The sequence below is a fragment of the Salvelinus fontinalis genome, chromosome 35 (assembly GCF_029448725.1).
Source record: "Salvelinus fontinalis isolate EN_2023a chromosome 35, ASM2944872v1, whole genome shotgun sequence".
NCBI classification, from domain to species: Eukaryota; Metazoa; Chordata; class Actinopteri; order Salmoniformes; family Salmonidae; genus Salvelinus; species Salvelinus fontinalis.
The window spans coordinates 1,207,261-1,223,982 of record NC_074699.1 but is presented as its reverse complement, the minus strand read 5'-3'; the positions used below and the strand labels follow the sequence as shown (position 1 = coordinate 1,223,982).

Sequence of the window (16,722 nt, the reverse complement as noted above, 5' to 3'; positions counted from 1 at the left end):
GTCAAGGCATACCTACCAGGCTTCTAGTAGATTACAGCCTCAGGGTGAAGAGGACACAGGAGAAAGGCCAAAGTGAATGTACTGGTATTCTAATGAAAGAGATCCATCTTCTGGGTTAGAACGGCTATGGCAGTTGGGCTGACATCAATTCAAAGTGTATTGGTAGTGTACACAGTTTATCAGATTTAATAGAGGGTGCAGTAAATTGCTTGTTACTAGTTCCTGACAGTGTAGCAAAAATGTCAAACAAGTATACAACTATTAATCCACTGATAACATACACTTTTATTTTGGTATATATATGCTGTTTTACATATTTATAACGAAACATGTAACGCTATCGCCTTAGCAACAAAGGAATACCTTCTACAGCAGACATTTCTATTGCTATATGATATTTCTAATTCTTTTGAAATTAAAATGATCAAGTTTAAATATTTGTAATTATACTTTACATTAACAAAGAAAATGTGACTTGTAATGCCTCATGGTGCAGTTTGAAGGAAGTTGAAGGTAGTTCGGCGAGGCATTGCTAACAAGCGTTAGCGCAATGACTGGAAGTCTATAGGTACAGCTAGCAGAGACATAAAAGTGGTATCCATGAGATCATGTGCCTCTGGGTAAGTAGAAAAAGGGCTTGATTGCCAAAATGTAGCACTATCCCTTTAAGACTTTACCAACGGTAGTTATACTGTAGTACATAGAGGGCTGGTTTCCTGGACCCAGATTTAGCATAGTCCTGGGCAGAAAAACATGCTGAAAGGAGAATATCCATATTAAGTGCTTTTAGTCCAGGACTTATGTCCGTGTCTGGGCAACTGGGCCTTAAGTATGATCCTTCAACTAACCATACTATTGAAATGTGTCAGACTCTAGGCTGTTATGGTGTCCATGTTTGGACAGCATCACCTGTCCATGGAAGTTGTCCTAAAATGGATACCGTACCCCTGCCAACAGTCCTTTACTTGGTGGTACACAGAGCAATGGTTAAAACAACCACCGATATTAAAACCCAGAAATCAAAATGCTTTTGTGCAGTTCAAAATACATAGCTAGCAGCTGAAAAGAATTGCACGCAAGACAGCGGGTGTACTGTAAGCGCTGACTGAAATGTTCACGGCCATTTGGTCACTTCACTCTCCAAATCTCACTTCAACTACCACAGTGCATTAAGGCACCAGCACTTTGAAATGAGCTGAGCATAACCTTAACATAGGACAACACATGGCAGCATGGGTCTGTGAGCTAGCATGCAATACACAACTTAAAAAATGGCAAAAACACCCCTATAATCAATCCTATACACTCTTATTTTGTTAATATTATATGATTTTTAAACACATTCTAAAATCATAACACAGAATTTCATCTGCGTAAGCCTATGGAAGAGTTCAAGTTCAGGTTCAGGGAGGGGGGAGAAAGTCACGCCAAGGCATTTGCATCCAGCTGAAATAAGGCCAGGATGTCAAGCATGGCCTGTTTGATGTGGTTTCCAAAACGATGAGAATCCTATTGGACAGAGGAGAAACAATTTAGAATAGACACGTTCTAAAACAAGCTGACACAATAAAACTTTAGAACGGACACGTTCTAAAACAAGCTGACACAATAAAACTTTAGAACGGACACGTTCTAAAACAAGCTGACACAATAAAAATTTAGAACGGACACGTTCTAAAACAAGCTGACACAATAAAACTTTAGAACGGACACGTTCTAAAACAAGCTGACACAATAAAACTTTAGAACGGACACGTTCTAAAACAAGCTGACACAATAAAACTTTAGAACGGACACGTTCTAAGGCAAACTGATACAAAATAACCTATATGGATATGCAGTTGGTATCAATAGTGGCTGGTCAGTGTGTTATTCAGGTCTGTATGTTACCCAGGCGATAGCGATGTCTTTGTTTCAAGTGAGGACAGCTGATTGAAAGCAACATTCAAGATAGGCCATGTGGATCAGCCAACTCACCGTCTCAGGACTCGAGTGCTTGCTGGAGATGTGGAAGTTAATGAGGTTTTCTCCCAAGATGATGTAGGACACACCATATCCATCATCTGCCACCTGACACACAAAGAGAGAAACACAATCAGCGTGTGGAAAAGGATTACACTGCAGCACAGAGATAATCACACTATATCCTACTGGATTTTCAACTGCTAAAATTAGAGAAAACTTGGGCCCTTTAAAAAAAAAAATCTTTATTTTTATTTAAGATTTGTTTTACAGGTTTTCCCCCACTATTTCGCATATTTTACAGAGTTACAATTGGAATAAATTAATTAGGCCCCTAATCTATGGATTTCACATGACTGGGAATACAGATATGCATCTGTTGGTCAAAGATGCCATAAAAAATGTGGTTGTGGTTTGGTAAGAAGAATGCCCCTCACCCTACAGGTGTGATTACTACCTCTGAGGGTTTATAGCTTGAGGTAGTCACCTCATACAGGTAGTTGGGAGTATGGCTAGACGGTATACTGTCCTTCTCTCAGCACATATCAAAGCTGTAGGCTAAAGTTAAAACTAGACTTGGGTTTCCTCTATCGTAAACGCTCCTCTTTCACCCCAGCTGCCAAACTAACCCTGATTCAGATGACCATGCTAGATTACAGAGACGTAATTTATAGATCGGCAGGTAAGGGTGCTTTCGAGTGGCTAGATGTTCTTTACCATTCGACCATCAGATTTGCCACCAATGCCCCTTATAGGACACATCACCGCACTCTATACTCCTCTGTAAACTGGTCATCCCTGTGTACCCGTCACAAGACCCACTGGTTGATGCTTATTTATAAAACCCTCTTAGACCTCACTCCCCCGTATCTGAGATACCTACTGCAGCCCTCATCCTCCACATACAACACCCGTTCTGCCAGTCACATTCTGTTAAAGATCCCCTAAGCACACACATCCTTGGGTCGCTACTCTTTTCAGTTTGCTGCAGTTAGCGACTGGAACGAGCTGCAACAAACACTCAAACTGGACAGTTTTATCTCAATCTCTTCATTCAAAGACTCAATCATGGACACGCTTACTGACAGTTGTGGCTGTTTTGCGTAATGTATTACGTAAGATTTTTGAACACCAGGATGAAGAACACAGACAATAAGATTGTGCGATTATGTTTAAAGGCGGCAGATCACTCCCAAATCTGGTCTGAAAACATCTGACAATCGTTAATGCTACTTTAAAGCCTAATTCATTTTGAGTAGAGGGCCCTTTTGAGGCCAGGCAGGGAACTCACCGGACCAAAGCCTCCCCCGCTGGACACGTACTCCGGGTGTCTGGCCAGGTCAAACAACTCCACCTGCTGGAGGGGAGTCTGACTGGTGGACAGCCTCCAGGGCTCTGACAGCACCTATGGGAGAGGACACACGCTTTAACATACACACCTCTCAAAGCAAAACAAACCGTATCAAAACTAAAAACACACAAACACCTCCATTCTACTGAAAGGATGATTAGTAACATTCACAAGTCAAAATATTGCATGTGACCTCTTTGAGGAAGGCCGAGTCCTCCCCCAGGTACTTGGAGACCACGTAGAGACAGAAGAGGTGGCGGTCAATGCCTCCTCCAGTCATGGCCAGTCGGTAGAGCTGCTGGTGTCTCGTCGCAGCTTCCTTCAACAGTTTCAGTCGCAGCTCTCTCTACAGAGAAGACAAGGAATGGTAGGAAGAGACAAGGAGACAATATGAAAGGAAAGGGGCATACCTATTCAGTTGCACAACTGAATGCATTCAACCAAAATGTGTCTTCCGCATTCAACCCAACATCTGAAACAGAGGGGTAAAGGGGTACTAAGTAAAGGTGGAATCGGTCTCTTTTGGCCAATCACATCCAGATATCACAATCTAACCATTTCTCCCATGAGCAAAGATATGGAAATAGTTGGTTGCATTTTTGGGGGGCATACATTTTTTTTGCCGTATATATATATATATATATATATATATATATATATATATATATATATATACCCTGCTCAAAAAAATAAAGGGAACACTTAAACAACACAATGTAACTCCAAGTCAATCACACTTCTGTGAAATCAAACTGTCCACTTAGGAAGCAACACTAATTGACAATACATTTCACATGCTGTTGTGCAAATGGAATAGACAACAGGTGGAAACTATAGGCAATTAGCAAGACACCCCCCAAAACAGGAGTGATTCTGCAGGTGGTGACCACAGACCACTTCTCAGTTCCTATGCTTCCTGGCTGATGTTTTGGTCCCTTTTGAATGCTGGCGGTGCTTTCACTCTAGTGGTAGCATGAGACGGAGTCTACAACCCACACAAGTGGCTCAGGTAGTGCAGCTCATCCAGGATGGCACATCAATGCGAGCTGTGGCAAGAAGGTTTGCTGTGTCTGTCAGCGTAGTGTCCAGAGCATGGAGGCGCTACCAGGAGACAGGCCAGTACATCAGGAGACGTGGAGGAGGCCGTAGGAGTGCAACAACCCAGCAGCAGGACCGCTACCTCTGCCGTTGAGCAGGAAGAGCACTGCCAGAGCCCTGCAAAATGACCTCCAGCAGGCCACAAATGTGCATGTGTCTGCTCAAACGGTCAGAAACAGACTCCATGAGGGTGGTATGAGGGCCCGACGTCCACAGGTGGGGGTTGTGCTTACAGCCCAACACCGTGCAGGACGTTTGGCATTTGCCAGGAGAACACCAAGATTGGCAAATTCGCCACTGGCGCCCTGTGCTCTTCACAGATGAAAGCAGGTTCACACTGAGCACGTGACAGAGTCTGGAGACGCCGTGGAGAACGTTCTGCTGCATGCAACATCCTCCAGCATGACCGGTTTGGCGGTGGGTCAGTCATGGTGTGGGGTTGCATTTCTTTGGGGGGCCGCACAGCCCTCCATGTGCTCGCCAGAGGTAGCCTGACTGCCATTAGGTACCGAGATGAGATCCTCAGACCCCTTGTGAGACCATATGCTGGTACGGTTGGCCCTGGGTTCCTCCTAATGCAAGACAATGCTCGACCTCATGTGGCTGGAGTGTGTCAGCAGTTCCTGCAAGAGGAAGGCATTGATGATATGGACTGGCCCGCCCGTTCCCCAGACCTGAATCCAAATGAGCACATCTGGGACATCATGTCTCGCTCCATCCACCAACGCCACGTTGCACCACAGACTGTCCAGGAGTTGGCGGATGCTTTAGTCCAGGTCTGGGAGGAGATCCCTCAGGAGACCATCCGCCACCTCATCAGAAGCATGCCCAGGCGTTGTAGGGAGGTCATACAGGCACGTGGAGGCCACACACACTACTGAGCTTCATTTTGACTTGTTTTAAGGACATTACATCAAAGTTGAATCAGCCTGTAGTGTGGTTTTCCACTTTAATTTTGAGTGTGACTCCAAATCCAGACCTCCATGGGTTGATAAATTTGATTTCCATTGATAATTTGTGTGTGATTTTGTAGTCAGCACATTGAACTATGTAAAGAAAAAAGTATTTAATAAGAATATTTCATTCATTCAGATCTAGGATGTGTTATTTTAGTGTTCCCTTTATTTTTTTGAGCAGTATATATATATATATGTATGCGTGTGTATGTATATTTTTTTCGGACAAAAAATATATATATTTCATGGAGGACTGACACACAACTTTTCAGTTCCTGTAATGCTCACAGATCCACCATCACAGTTGAACCAAGATCCTTACCGGGTTGTCTTCCACCATGGAGCGGGCGAAGGCACAGGTCTCCACGGTGCAGGAACGCACCGTCTCTGTGCGACCCTCTCGGAACATGCGTGTCATGGACGCCTCGTACGTTAGACAGAACCTCCCCTTGTCCTGGAAGACAAATTCAATTTAATAAAATGTAATAAAACATTTATCCACTCAGGGATGAATAAGGAAAGTCAGGTTCACATTTTTTTAAGAGTAATGACTCTTAGTTAACCGTCCAGTAATGTGTGGTTATAACATATTATAACTAGAGTAAAGACTCAGTTAACCGTCCTGTAATGTGGTTATAACATATTATAACTAGAGTAAAGACTCAGTTAACCGTCCTGTAATGTGGTTATAACATATTATAACTAGAGTAAAGACTCAGTTAACCACCCTGTAATGTGGTTATAACATATAACTAGAGTACAGACTCAGTTAACTGTCCTGTAATGTGGTTATAACATATTATAACTAGAGTAAAGACTCAGTTAACCGTCCTGTAATGTGGTTATAACATATTATAACTAGAGTAAAGACTAATTTAACCGTCCTGTAATGTGGTTATAACATATTATAACTAGAGTAAAGACTCAGTTAACCATCCTGTAATGTGGTTATAACATATTATAACTAGAGTAAAGACTCAGTTAACCGTTCTGTAATATGGTTATATCATATTATAACTAGAGTAAAGACTCAGTTAACCATCCTGTAATGTGGTTATAACATATAACTAGAGTACAGACTCAGTTAACTGTCCTGTAATGTGGTTATAACATATTATAACTAGAGTACAGACTCAGTTAACTGTCCTGTAATGTGGTTATAACATATTATAACTAGAGTAAAGACTCAGTTAACCATCCTGTAATGTGGTTATAACATATTATAACTAGAGTAAAGACTCAGTTAACCATCCTGTAATGTGGTTATAACATATAACTAGAGTACAGACTCAGTTAACTGTCCTGTAATGTGGTTATAACATATTATAACTAGAGTAAAGACTCAGTTAACCGTCCTGTAATGTGGTTATAACATATTATAACTAGAGTAAAGACTCAGTTAACCATCCTGTAATGTGGTTATAACATATAACTAGAGTACAGACTCAGTTAACTGTCCTGTAATGTGGTTATAACATATTATAACTAGAGTAAAGACTAATTTAACCGTCCTGTAATGTGGTTATAACATATTATAACTAGAGTAAAGACTCAGTTAACCATCCTGTAATGTGGTTATAACATATTATAACACATACAGTAGTATAAGACATAATAAAGACATAATATAGCTATCGTCCTCATTAAGGAGGATTTTTATCTCATCAAACTACAGATTGTTGACAGCTACTTACAGCACCATCTCTTAACACTGGTATTCATTCACATGTCCTAAGGAAGCTACATTCCCAACCTGGGATTTCATATATCCATCCTACCCTCCTTCCTTCCAATTGCCTAGTTGGCTAATCAGCCAATGGACTAATCCAATCAGCTGATCCTCTTTACTGTTGCCAGTCAACAGGGGCAGAGATAAGGACCCTACCCTGAAGTGAGCCAGCTGCAGGGCGATCTGGATGAAGGCATCAGGGCTGGTGCGACACTTTTTGATCAGGCCCTTCCCGAAGCAGTTGAAAGGGATGATGTGGGAGTCGACGTCGTCTGCCAGGGCCTTGGCCACCATCAGAGAGCTGGCGATGGCCGTCTGACACTGAGGCACCGCACACGGGGAACAAAGACACTGAGAATCAGCCCATTTCACTTGGGGTCTCTGATGTATTTGATCAAAGAGCCTCAGTTCTTGATTTCATTTGAAGATTTGAGATGAGACAGTTGAGGAGGGGGGGGGGGGGGGGGGGGTCCACAGAAAGATTAGAGCTCAGGTGGCTTAAAGATGTGAAATATGAAGGTATTTCTACTGTCTAGTCTATTATCACACTTGTACCAAACAGACAGGATCACTGGGGATCAGATTTGATCATTATAACAATGAAACAGAATGGAAAGGCCTGTGTGTGCATTACTGATGTGCATTAATTGATGATAATTCTGAAAACAATAAATCCCGTTTGAAAAGGGGAACATCCCTACAACATTGTAGTTTAACCCAAACCCCCTGTGGTAGGCTACCTCAGCTGGGATGTTCCACTGCAGCCTCTGAGGGCCTGGGAGAGACGGGTGGGGGTTTCCTTTGCAGTGGCCTTCCTCTGTGTAACCCAGCTTCACAGGGTCCATCGACAGCACATGCTACAATTAGACAATAACATCATTTAGAGACATGCACCATTTGTTCTGCCAGCTATCTATTCCTGATAACCTATACAGACACACTGTAAACATTAACACAAGTAAAGAAGCAGAAGGGCTCTACTCTGCTAGCTACCTCCCAGAGGTGCCCTATGATGGGGGCATCTGCCCAGCTGTGCTCCGCGTTCAGACCCATGGTCCCGTTCCTGAACACGATGAGGTTGAAGGACTTATCAAACCACCTACAGCAAAAAGACAAACACAAACCAGTGCTTGAGCATGAAGTAAGATACAAACTCTAGTATTTAATTCTATTATTTAACAAAAAAAACATTATACAAGCATTTAAAAGTGATTTAATTCATAACATTTATGAAAAACGTCTAAACAATTTATAAACATTCAGTAACATTCATAAGTCGTTATAACAGCTTATTCTTGAACCTTTTTGTAAATGGTAATCTGTAGAATAAATGAGGGCTCAGGTAGATGATAATAACAATAACATTTAATTTGTAGAGCACATTTCCCACACTCCCTGTGCATAATATGAAGGATTGGAGCCCTCGGTCTCACCTGTCGTAACATTTGCCGTGCAGCAGGGACTTGGCGTAGCTGTCCAGGGACCGGACAGGATCCTCAGCCTTGTAACGCTGCTCTGTGTCGTCCAGGGTCACAAAGAAGGCAGCCTTCTCCACAGTGTCCAGGGCCTGCTGGTTCCTGCCCTGTCTCAGGTAGGCCTCGCGGGCTTCTGCCCAGGGCAACCTGCCAAGTGGGGTGAACATACCGTTGGGGTAACTTTTTGATAAAGGTGTGGGTGATTTTTTTTACATTTCTCTGAAATCCTCATGTCTTACTCATTGTTGGACCCAAATGTACTATATTTATTTAATATTATACGAATCCTATAATTTAAAAAAATTGGCAATTTGGGTGCAATCATTTAAGTTAATTTCTCAGAAACGATTTCACAACAATCTGAGATGGTGGGTGTTTGTTAAGGTGTCTCTCAGTTGGTTGAGCATGGTGCTTGTAACGGGCAGTTCCATTCCAGCTGGGCTACCCATAGGAAAATGGACACGTCGCGTCAGATAAAAGCATCTGCTAAATGGCATACATTACATGTGTAGCGTTAGCGTACCTGTCCCCAGCAGTGAGGGCGGCCAGGCACTCCTCCCCCGGCTGGGGTTCAGAGGGGTCAGCCAGGATGCGCTCCATCTGTTGCTCTACGGCCCTGGGCGACAGCACCCGACCGTCGTAGAACATGGGCACCTTGAAGTAGCGCCCCCGGTGGTACACCACGATGTGCCTGCTGTCCTGCATATGCTGGATGGTGTCTGGACAAGCACAAGGGTAGGAAGGGATAACTTTGTGTAACTTCAAACTAAATCTAAACAAGAATATGATTATGGCTTAAAGGAGCTCTGATAAACTATTCATACAATGTGGACCTACTGAAGAATTAGCACAACAAACAGGTGGAAACTGCAGTACTACAACATGGCTAAAAAGGGGTTTTCTAGCAACTAAGACAGAGGATCAAGCAGATACCTTGGAGAGACTAAATGTGCTCTGAACTGTTGTTTCAAGTGAAAGACTTGGGAGAGAGTGCTCTAAAGCACAAACTATGGTTGATGTCATTTCCAAGCAGCAGTCAGAACTGCAGTGGGATTCTTTGGCATGAAACAAAAGTTAAAAACACACAATGAAGAGGATTGCAATGAATCATGGGAGTCTATGGGGGTCTAATTCAGGACACTTTGTAGCCTCGGTCACCCAAAAAAATTGCCCTAAATAGCCAATCTGTTATGTCAACTTGGCACTGAGAAAACAGCTCCATCCTGCGATGTCAGTTGGCCTGTATGGAAGTGCACATTGACTGGATATATTTGTGCATAGTCTGCGTACATTTAATGTACACGTTGCTAAATAATAAAATGATCAAATAATCTATTCAATCTGCAATTGGTTACACCCGTTCTATGGTTGTTAGAAGTGCTTTAGTCTGTGTGATTGAGAGACTGGGGAGGAAGAAGTGGCCATCTACCTGTATCTACGCCTGGGATACGACTGGTGTTGAACATACGCTCATATTGCGCTGAGCACATTGGAATGGTATTTTGAAGCATGAGCTGAAAGGCAAATAGAAAAAAAAAAATGAAAAATGACCAAAGCACGAAAGCCTGCTCTCCTAGAAACTGACGGGAGGGGAGCTACAGGGGGGTGGGGGGTGATGGAGGAACCAGAACGGCTCACGGGAACATTTCTCCCACGGAAGAGAAGAAAGACAGATGGGTGGGGATTTAAAAAAATAAAACAAATTGAAGGGAATGATTGGAGGGGATGGGGAAGGGTTTGAGATAGCTGGTCCTATTTCACCAGCATGTTACAGACTTGAGAAATATGGTAGTCTGGGTCAAAATAAACTATATTCCTGTACAATAACACTAGGTGCAAAAACAGTAATTCCAATAAGGACTTACAATCACTTACAGTGTCAGACAGTACCAAACAGTTATGTATCACCTTTTTGGCCTGCATTCATGAGTTAGTTTTTATGGAACATGCTGGTGAAACAGGAATTCCATGGGGACAGGAATGGGTGGGAGGGATAAGGGGTGAGCTGGATCCAAAGTTGGTCTGTGACAATAACGCTCCCTCCTCTTACCCCGTTCCAGGCCTGGGAGGCGGGACGTATTGAACAAGCGCTCCCATTGGGCGGAGCAAAGAGGAACTCTTTTATCCAGTGCAAAGAGCTGCACCAGAGAAAACATCCCGTCCGCAAGTGTGAAACAGAAACAACCATATTTATGTCATTGGGTATTAAATACAGAGGGAAGAGGAACACACATTATGGTCATAAAGCAAATAGATAAGAAGCAGTGACCAAAAGTGAAGGCTATTTACCGGTTTGATCTGCGCTCGGTCCAGCATTCTCCTGTACAGCATGATGGCATGGATAGCATTGCCTGCCCGAGCGGCCTGCAGACTGGTGGGAAACACATACAGGAAGTCCTAAGAGAGAGGGAGTGAGAATGGAGAAAAATCACTGAATGAAAATCTACAATGGATAAAGAGAAATATTGCCAAGAGAATCTGATCAAATAGAGTCTGATGAATTGCCAAATTGGTAAACATCCATAAACATATAATAATATTAATAACACATACTTATCAAAGACAGTACAGTATGAAAATAGGCTAAAAGTGCTTCTCCAATAGAAATCCCGGATCATACTTGTAGGCGATGTCATGGAGGCGTTGGCTAGCTAAGCTCATGCGTAGAAACCCGTCATCGGGTCTAACGGTCGTCTCGCGCCGAACTGAGCATGTGCAGGCTGTCAAATCAAAAGCACTCCTTCCATATAACATTTAAAAACGCCACTCGCACATCTGAGCTGTCTCTGTTGCAGGTGCATGGTGACAGTTGAATAAGATGAAGAAAAAAGAAGAAATCTGCACACTGCTCTCGCTAGCATCACTGCTCTTTAATAAGCTATACGCATCAGCCTTCGATATATAATTGTTTTTATATTAAGTCCGCAAGCTAGATCCCTGCAATGTCTCATTGAAGATCCAGATAACTTTTCTGCCCTCTCTGGACTAAATCCTAATTATGATAAGCGTACCATATTACATTGCAGTTTACCTACAAAATGTGCTGACTGGGAAGTAGACATACTTCGTATTCATATCACAAAATATATAAATGAGCTCTCTACAATGAATTTCAAAAGAAAACTAGTAAAAATAGACAAGATCCTGCAAACATGGAAACCTGTCTATTCATGGGAAAATTGCTCGCCAGCATCACCGATCTCGCTAGCATCACTGCTCTCGCCAGCATCACCGCTCTCGCCAGCATCACCGCTCTCGCCAGCAGTGAGCTAGTACCACTGCTCTCGCTAGCGTCACTGCTCTCGCAAGTGTCACTGCTCTCGCCAGCAGTGCGCTAGTATCACCACTCTCACCAGCATCACCACTCTCGCCAGCTTCACCGCTCACGCCAGCAGTGCTCTAGTATCACTGTTCTCGCCAGCATCACTGCTCTCGCCAGCAACCTGATGAACTTCTTAGTCAGCATCACTTCTCTCGCCAGCACCCTGATTAACTCCTTAGCCAGCATCACTGCTCTCGCCAGCAGTGCGCTAGTTTCACTACTCTCGTTAGCATCACTGCTCTCGCCAGCAACCTGATGAACTCCTTAGCCCTTAGCTCTGCCGATTTTGTTGTGAGGATACAGAATCAATAGACTATTTGTTTCGGTATTGCCCTCAGGTAGCCTGTTTCTGGTCTTAGGTTCAGGAATGGCTGAAAAATCTGAACATTAATCTAAAATTTACCCTAGAAATAGCATTGTTGGGATATCTGGAGACCAGGTCAGTCAATTACTAATAGTCTTAGTAAAAGTATTAATCTTCAACTAGCAATCTGTGGATTCTATTCGATTAGATAGATTCAAAGTGTGTCACAACATAGTTGAAAGATATATGGTGTGTAGAAATCTGAAGAGGGTGGCCAGGAGAGATAGGTGGGATAGGCTGAGGGAAGCTGAGGGTTAAGATGTGGAACTGGAGACAAGTGGGAGTGGAGTTGCTGACTGGGGGATAGAATGACAGTCAAAGACAAAAGTTAAAAATGATATTGCCTGAGGCTGATGAGCAGGTGCTTGTACGCATGATGCATATACACACACACACACATTCAAATGCACACATGTGCACACACACACACACGTAAATATTGCCACACATGCACTGAAACCTATCCAGTTGGCCTTGCTGTTTAGATTACTGTTGTCCTTGATGTCTGTTGTTTTCCTTTGGTTTTCTCTTTTGTTCATTTTGTTGGTTTGGGCATTGAGGGACGGTGGCTTGGAGGGTTTTTGGGTGTGTGGAATGGTGGGAGGTTGATTTTTTCAGGAGGGGACTTGGATGGTTGAGGGGCAGCTCTCGGGAACTGTGGGGGGATCTTGGAGGGTTGAGGGGCAGCTCTCAGGAACTGTGGGGGGATCTTAGAGGGTTGGTGGCCTGGCGGTTGGGGGCTTGGGCCGGTGGCCGATAGGTCGCTGGTTCATGTACCCATTTTGGGAGATCTGTCGACGTGCCCTGGTTGCTCCTGTGAGTTGCTCTGGACGGAAGTCTTTTAGATGACTGAATGTAATGTAAATGTTAAGCAGCTTCACTGCAGGTAGATTGTATGCTTTATTGGTTTTTGACAGAAATGAAAAAGTGTCACTTTCACAAGGTTGAAGTAATAACATGTTCAACTACTTATGACATTGGCTCCAATCTAGGTGGTGCCTTTACATTTCGAGAAAATAAATAACTTTTGAATAATTTTTCACTTCTCAAACCCCAGCCTGGTCTGTCTGGTCTGTTTCACAAGCGTTCCCGGAAGTCTCGTGATGTTGCGCCCCTGGGTTCAGTAAGTCTGTGATATTATTACATTCCTAGCAGCTTGATTATATATCATGCTAGTTCTGACTCTTACCATTGCATAGTAGTTGCTGTTGACCATGATTGGTCCACGGCCTCTTAGGTAGATGTACTCCTCCCACCAGTCACTGACCTGAGAACAGCAAGACAAGGAGGAAGATGGACATGTCGGAATCATACGAAAAGCTATGGAAAATTAATGAAGCTATCTAAGAAAATCTGATGAAAACAATATTTAATTAAAATGTGACTTACATAGTTTGTAGCCCACCAGGATTTGAGTTTCAGGTACCACTGAAGTTTAGGACCCAGGCCTTTCTCAAAATCCTTGGCAAGACCCTCCATCCTGAAGTACTGTTCGTCATCCATGAGCGGACGGGCAGATTCAAGGTACTAGCACAGGAAACATGTATGACAATCTAACATTGCACACCTTCAGGAGTTCTATAAATAGCCACATTGTACCCCTCTAGTAAATGGTTATAATCCATAAAAAAAAAAGATGGTTAAGCGGAGATGTGTTTTGTTTCTGTCACTCACTCTATTGATGGTGTCTTTCACCGAGGGCAGAGGGAGCTGTGGTAACGATGTCTGGAAGCTGTACAACTGGGGATTCCGCCTCCCGGAGAAGATTTTCACCAGGACCTGCACTCATAAATATGGGCTGGTCTGTTAAAGAAGTCTACCTTCAAATAAAAAGGATCATATATATATTTTCTTTGCACCAGTCTTTTGTTTATTTAGTCTGGGGGAGATATTTCTGACATATGATCCTTCTAGGTATAATATTTCTGTAGCCCCCACCTCTACCCGGCATTGGTTTCCCACAAGGCAACACGTGACATGGTCATTTGCAGTCGACTCACCAGCCAGATGCGCGTTCTCCATGGCACGGTGCCGTGACGGGCATACATCCATCCATGCCAGGAGAGCAGCCACTTGAGTGCAGTTCGCATGGTGAAAAAAATAGCCACCCAGAGCCCTGTGCCAACTAGCACCCCGCCAACCACCTGCTGCTTCTCAAAGGACATGTAGCGACTGCAAGGAGAGAGGCAAAGCATCACTTACTGGCCATAAACATCCATCAATTGTCCTTTTATCTATGTGATTATATACTTTACCTAACAGGCAGGTGAGCACCCACTTTGGTGAACAGTGCCAAGGAAGGGTCAGCTTGGACGTACTTTGCCCTCCCCATGTACAGCCCCACCACTAACATCAGGCCGGTGGGACTGCCAGGGTACACCCCAGTCATCACCCCATTCTGTGGAGGAAATTATATTCAGCTGTTTGACACATCAACGTCACTGTTGGTTGTATTTACGTGATCTGTATAACTTGGTATTGGTATGCCTGGTGGCAAATGTCCCTTGAGACAAAGTTTGAATACAATTTAAGTGTTGGAGCACCTTGAAGCGGATAAACTTTTTTTTCCAGGAATGCAGGCCAGACAGGTAGATTTGTCTCAGGGCCTCGTGGCTCAACTGCAGATCAATGCCATCTGGAGAGACGGTGAACTGGAACGCCACAGCCTGGTGAGCTTCTGCCATGACTCTGCCAGAGGTACTCTACAGTCGAAAACGCATGACAAAACATCACCAAAACATCATCACATGATAAAAATTGAAGAACACAGGCAACTATAATAAAATGACCTTCTCTCATAAGCAACTTAGGTAGAAAGGACCCACCCACTCTCATGAGCTACTTAGAAAGGACCTTCTCTCAAACAGATGTGACAAGTGGGTGGGAAACATTTGTTCCATTGAGTGAGCAAAAATCTAGTAACGTGATGGTGTGATAAAGCAGTGCTATTTGAGTTTGGCCAATGACAGATGCGCAGCACGACTGCATAAAACACAGCCTGAAACGCAACCAACCTGAATCAACGGAATCATGGTCTCCAAGCAAGATATCAGCACAGACAGAAGGGGTTAGTTATAAATATCTTTGATGTCAGCTAACGTTAATGCCGGATCAACTTTGTGAATTCCAAGGCAGAAAGATACTAGCCAGTTGCCTTGTTTGTTAATATAGCTAGTTGTGACATTCATCCGTTAACTAACGGTCCGCTTATCCTGCCGTTAGCTAACTAGCTAGATAGCTAACGTTAGCTAGCAGCAAATTGTGGAAGCGCCGGCTAGTTAACTATGTTAACGTTAGCTAGCTAGATAACGTTGGTCGGACAGCTAGCTAGCTTAATAGTTTGATAGCAGGTGAAATCAACAATTAAACTCACGTAGTATCTTCAAATGGCTCCTTTTCAAATATATTTTAGTTCAAAAACATTTCAGCAGCGATTTCAACGACACCAAGTTAGCTAGCTACTACACGCTGGGTAGTAGGCTACGTCGGACGCTCTGGCACGTTCCAGGTTACATAGATGGGGTATATTCAAAGCTGACTGTCTATCCCAATGTGCCACGGTTCCGGTCTAGAATCACGGTTTCGACTGCTCCTACAGTTTGGCTTCGGTACTGCAGTTTAACTGACACCCGTCTCAGAAAGCGAATTTCCATACACGACCACATAGTGAAGTCAGATTTCAAATGCATAATAAAGACACTTTATCATTGCTTGACTTGGGCAGGAGCTCACCAGAGATGAGTACCAGCACCTCACATTTTCTACTGCTTGAGCTCCTGTTCATCTTATAGAATGTTAGCTCAAAAAGTATTGTGGAGCTCCTACACCTAAAGTTTGTACCAGAACCTATTTCAGTCCAAGTCAAGCACTGCACTTTAGTCATCAGCTTTGTGCACAAAACATCCATTGAATTATTAAAATAATTGTCAGTGAGGCAGATATATATATTTTTTAATCGATTACCTTCGACTCCTCAGCACCCAACTCCATTTTCACACACCCTGAAACCACATATGAATGAGTCAAAAGGCAGGGGTCCACTTTCTCCAAAAACGTCACTCCTACTGTAACAGACTCATCTTTATACTGACCATCGGTGCAAGGCTCAGGTTCCAAGAACCTCACCAAACCTTCCACCTCTGGTAATTCCCCTCATTCACTTCCATTTCTCCTCCAGAACTGGATCCGGTGTACGGCTCAGTCTGTTTGCACTTGCCACCAGCCTTCTTCGACCTACCATCTCCCTTTTTTCCCACCATCTTCAACAGATTTAATCCCACCCTCTGCCTCCCTCACTCTCTTCAACCTACACCTCTTTCCTTCCATTCTTCCTCGGTATTCCAAGTATACGTCTCCTTGTGATAATATTGCACTTCTCCTAACATACATCTCGTTGTTGCACTCTCAAGGGGACGCCATTTCCTCCTCCATTGATCAAAGTTGCTATGACCGGAACTCGATGCTA

The 16,722-nt window shown here is 43.5% G+C and overlaps 1 protein-coding gene across 2 annotated transcripts; it reads right to left on the bottom strand.

Moving 5' to 3' along the window:
• Positions 1–265: 265 nt before the first annotated feature.
• Positions 266–15,789, bottom strand: LOC129834176 (carnitine O-palmitoyltransferase 1, liver isoform-like). Of its 2 annotated transcripts, none has more exons than XM_055898917.1 (19): positions 15,631–15,789; positions 14,801–14,959; positions 14,513–14,655; positions 14,258–14,429; positions 13,932–14,036; positions 13,647–13,784; positions 13,447–13,524; positions 10,861–10,968; positions 10,622–10,709; positions 9,095–9,290; positions 8,530–8,718; positions 8,090–8,195; positions 7,837–7,953; positions 7,253–7,417; positions 5,690–5,821; positions 3,507–3,659; positions 3,254–3,367; positions 1,978–2,070; positions 266–1,509 (listed from the first exon to the last, which is right to left on the bottom strand). In XM_055898917.1, the coding sequence occupies exons 2-19, from the start codon at positions 14,939–14,941 to the stop codon at positions 1,423–1,425; spliced, it is 2,325 nt and encodes a 774-aa protein (XP_055754892.1). In that variant the 5' UTR covers positions 14,942–14,959; positions 15,631–15,789; the 3' UTR covers positions 266–1,422. The 2 variants fall into 2 exon arrangements, with proteins under 2 accessions (XP_055754892.1, XP_055754893.1); XM_055898918.1 differs by lacking the exon at positions 10,622–10,709 and adding an exon at positions 10,001–10,085.
• Positions 15,790–16,722: the final 933 nt, after the last annotated feature.

Excerpts from the sequence above, each read along its gene's own strand:
- LOC129834176 (XM_055898917.1), bottom strand. The coding sequence starts at position 14,941 with ATGGCAGAAGCTCACCAGGCTGTGGCGTTCCAGTTCACCGTCTCTCCA. Across the intron at positions 7,954-8,089 it reads TCATAGGGCACCTCTGGGAG|CATGTGCTGTCGATGGACCC; the intron begins GTAGCTAGCAGA and ends GTCTAATTGTAG. Across the intron at positions 3,660-5,689 it reads CCATGGTGGAAGACAACCCG|AGAGAGCTGCGACTGAAACT; the intron begins GTAAGGATCTTG and ends TCTTCTCTGTAG.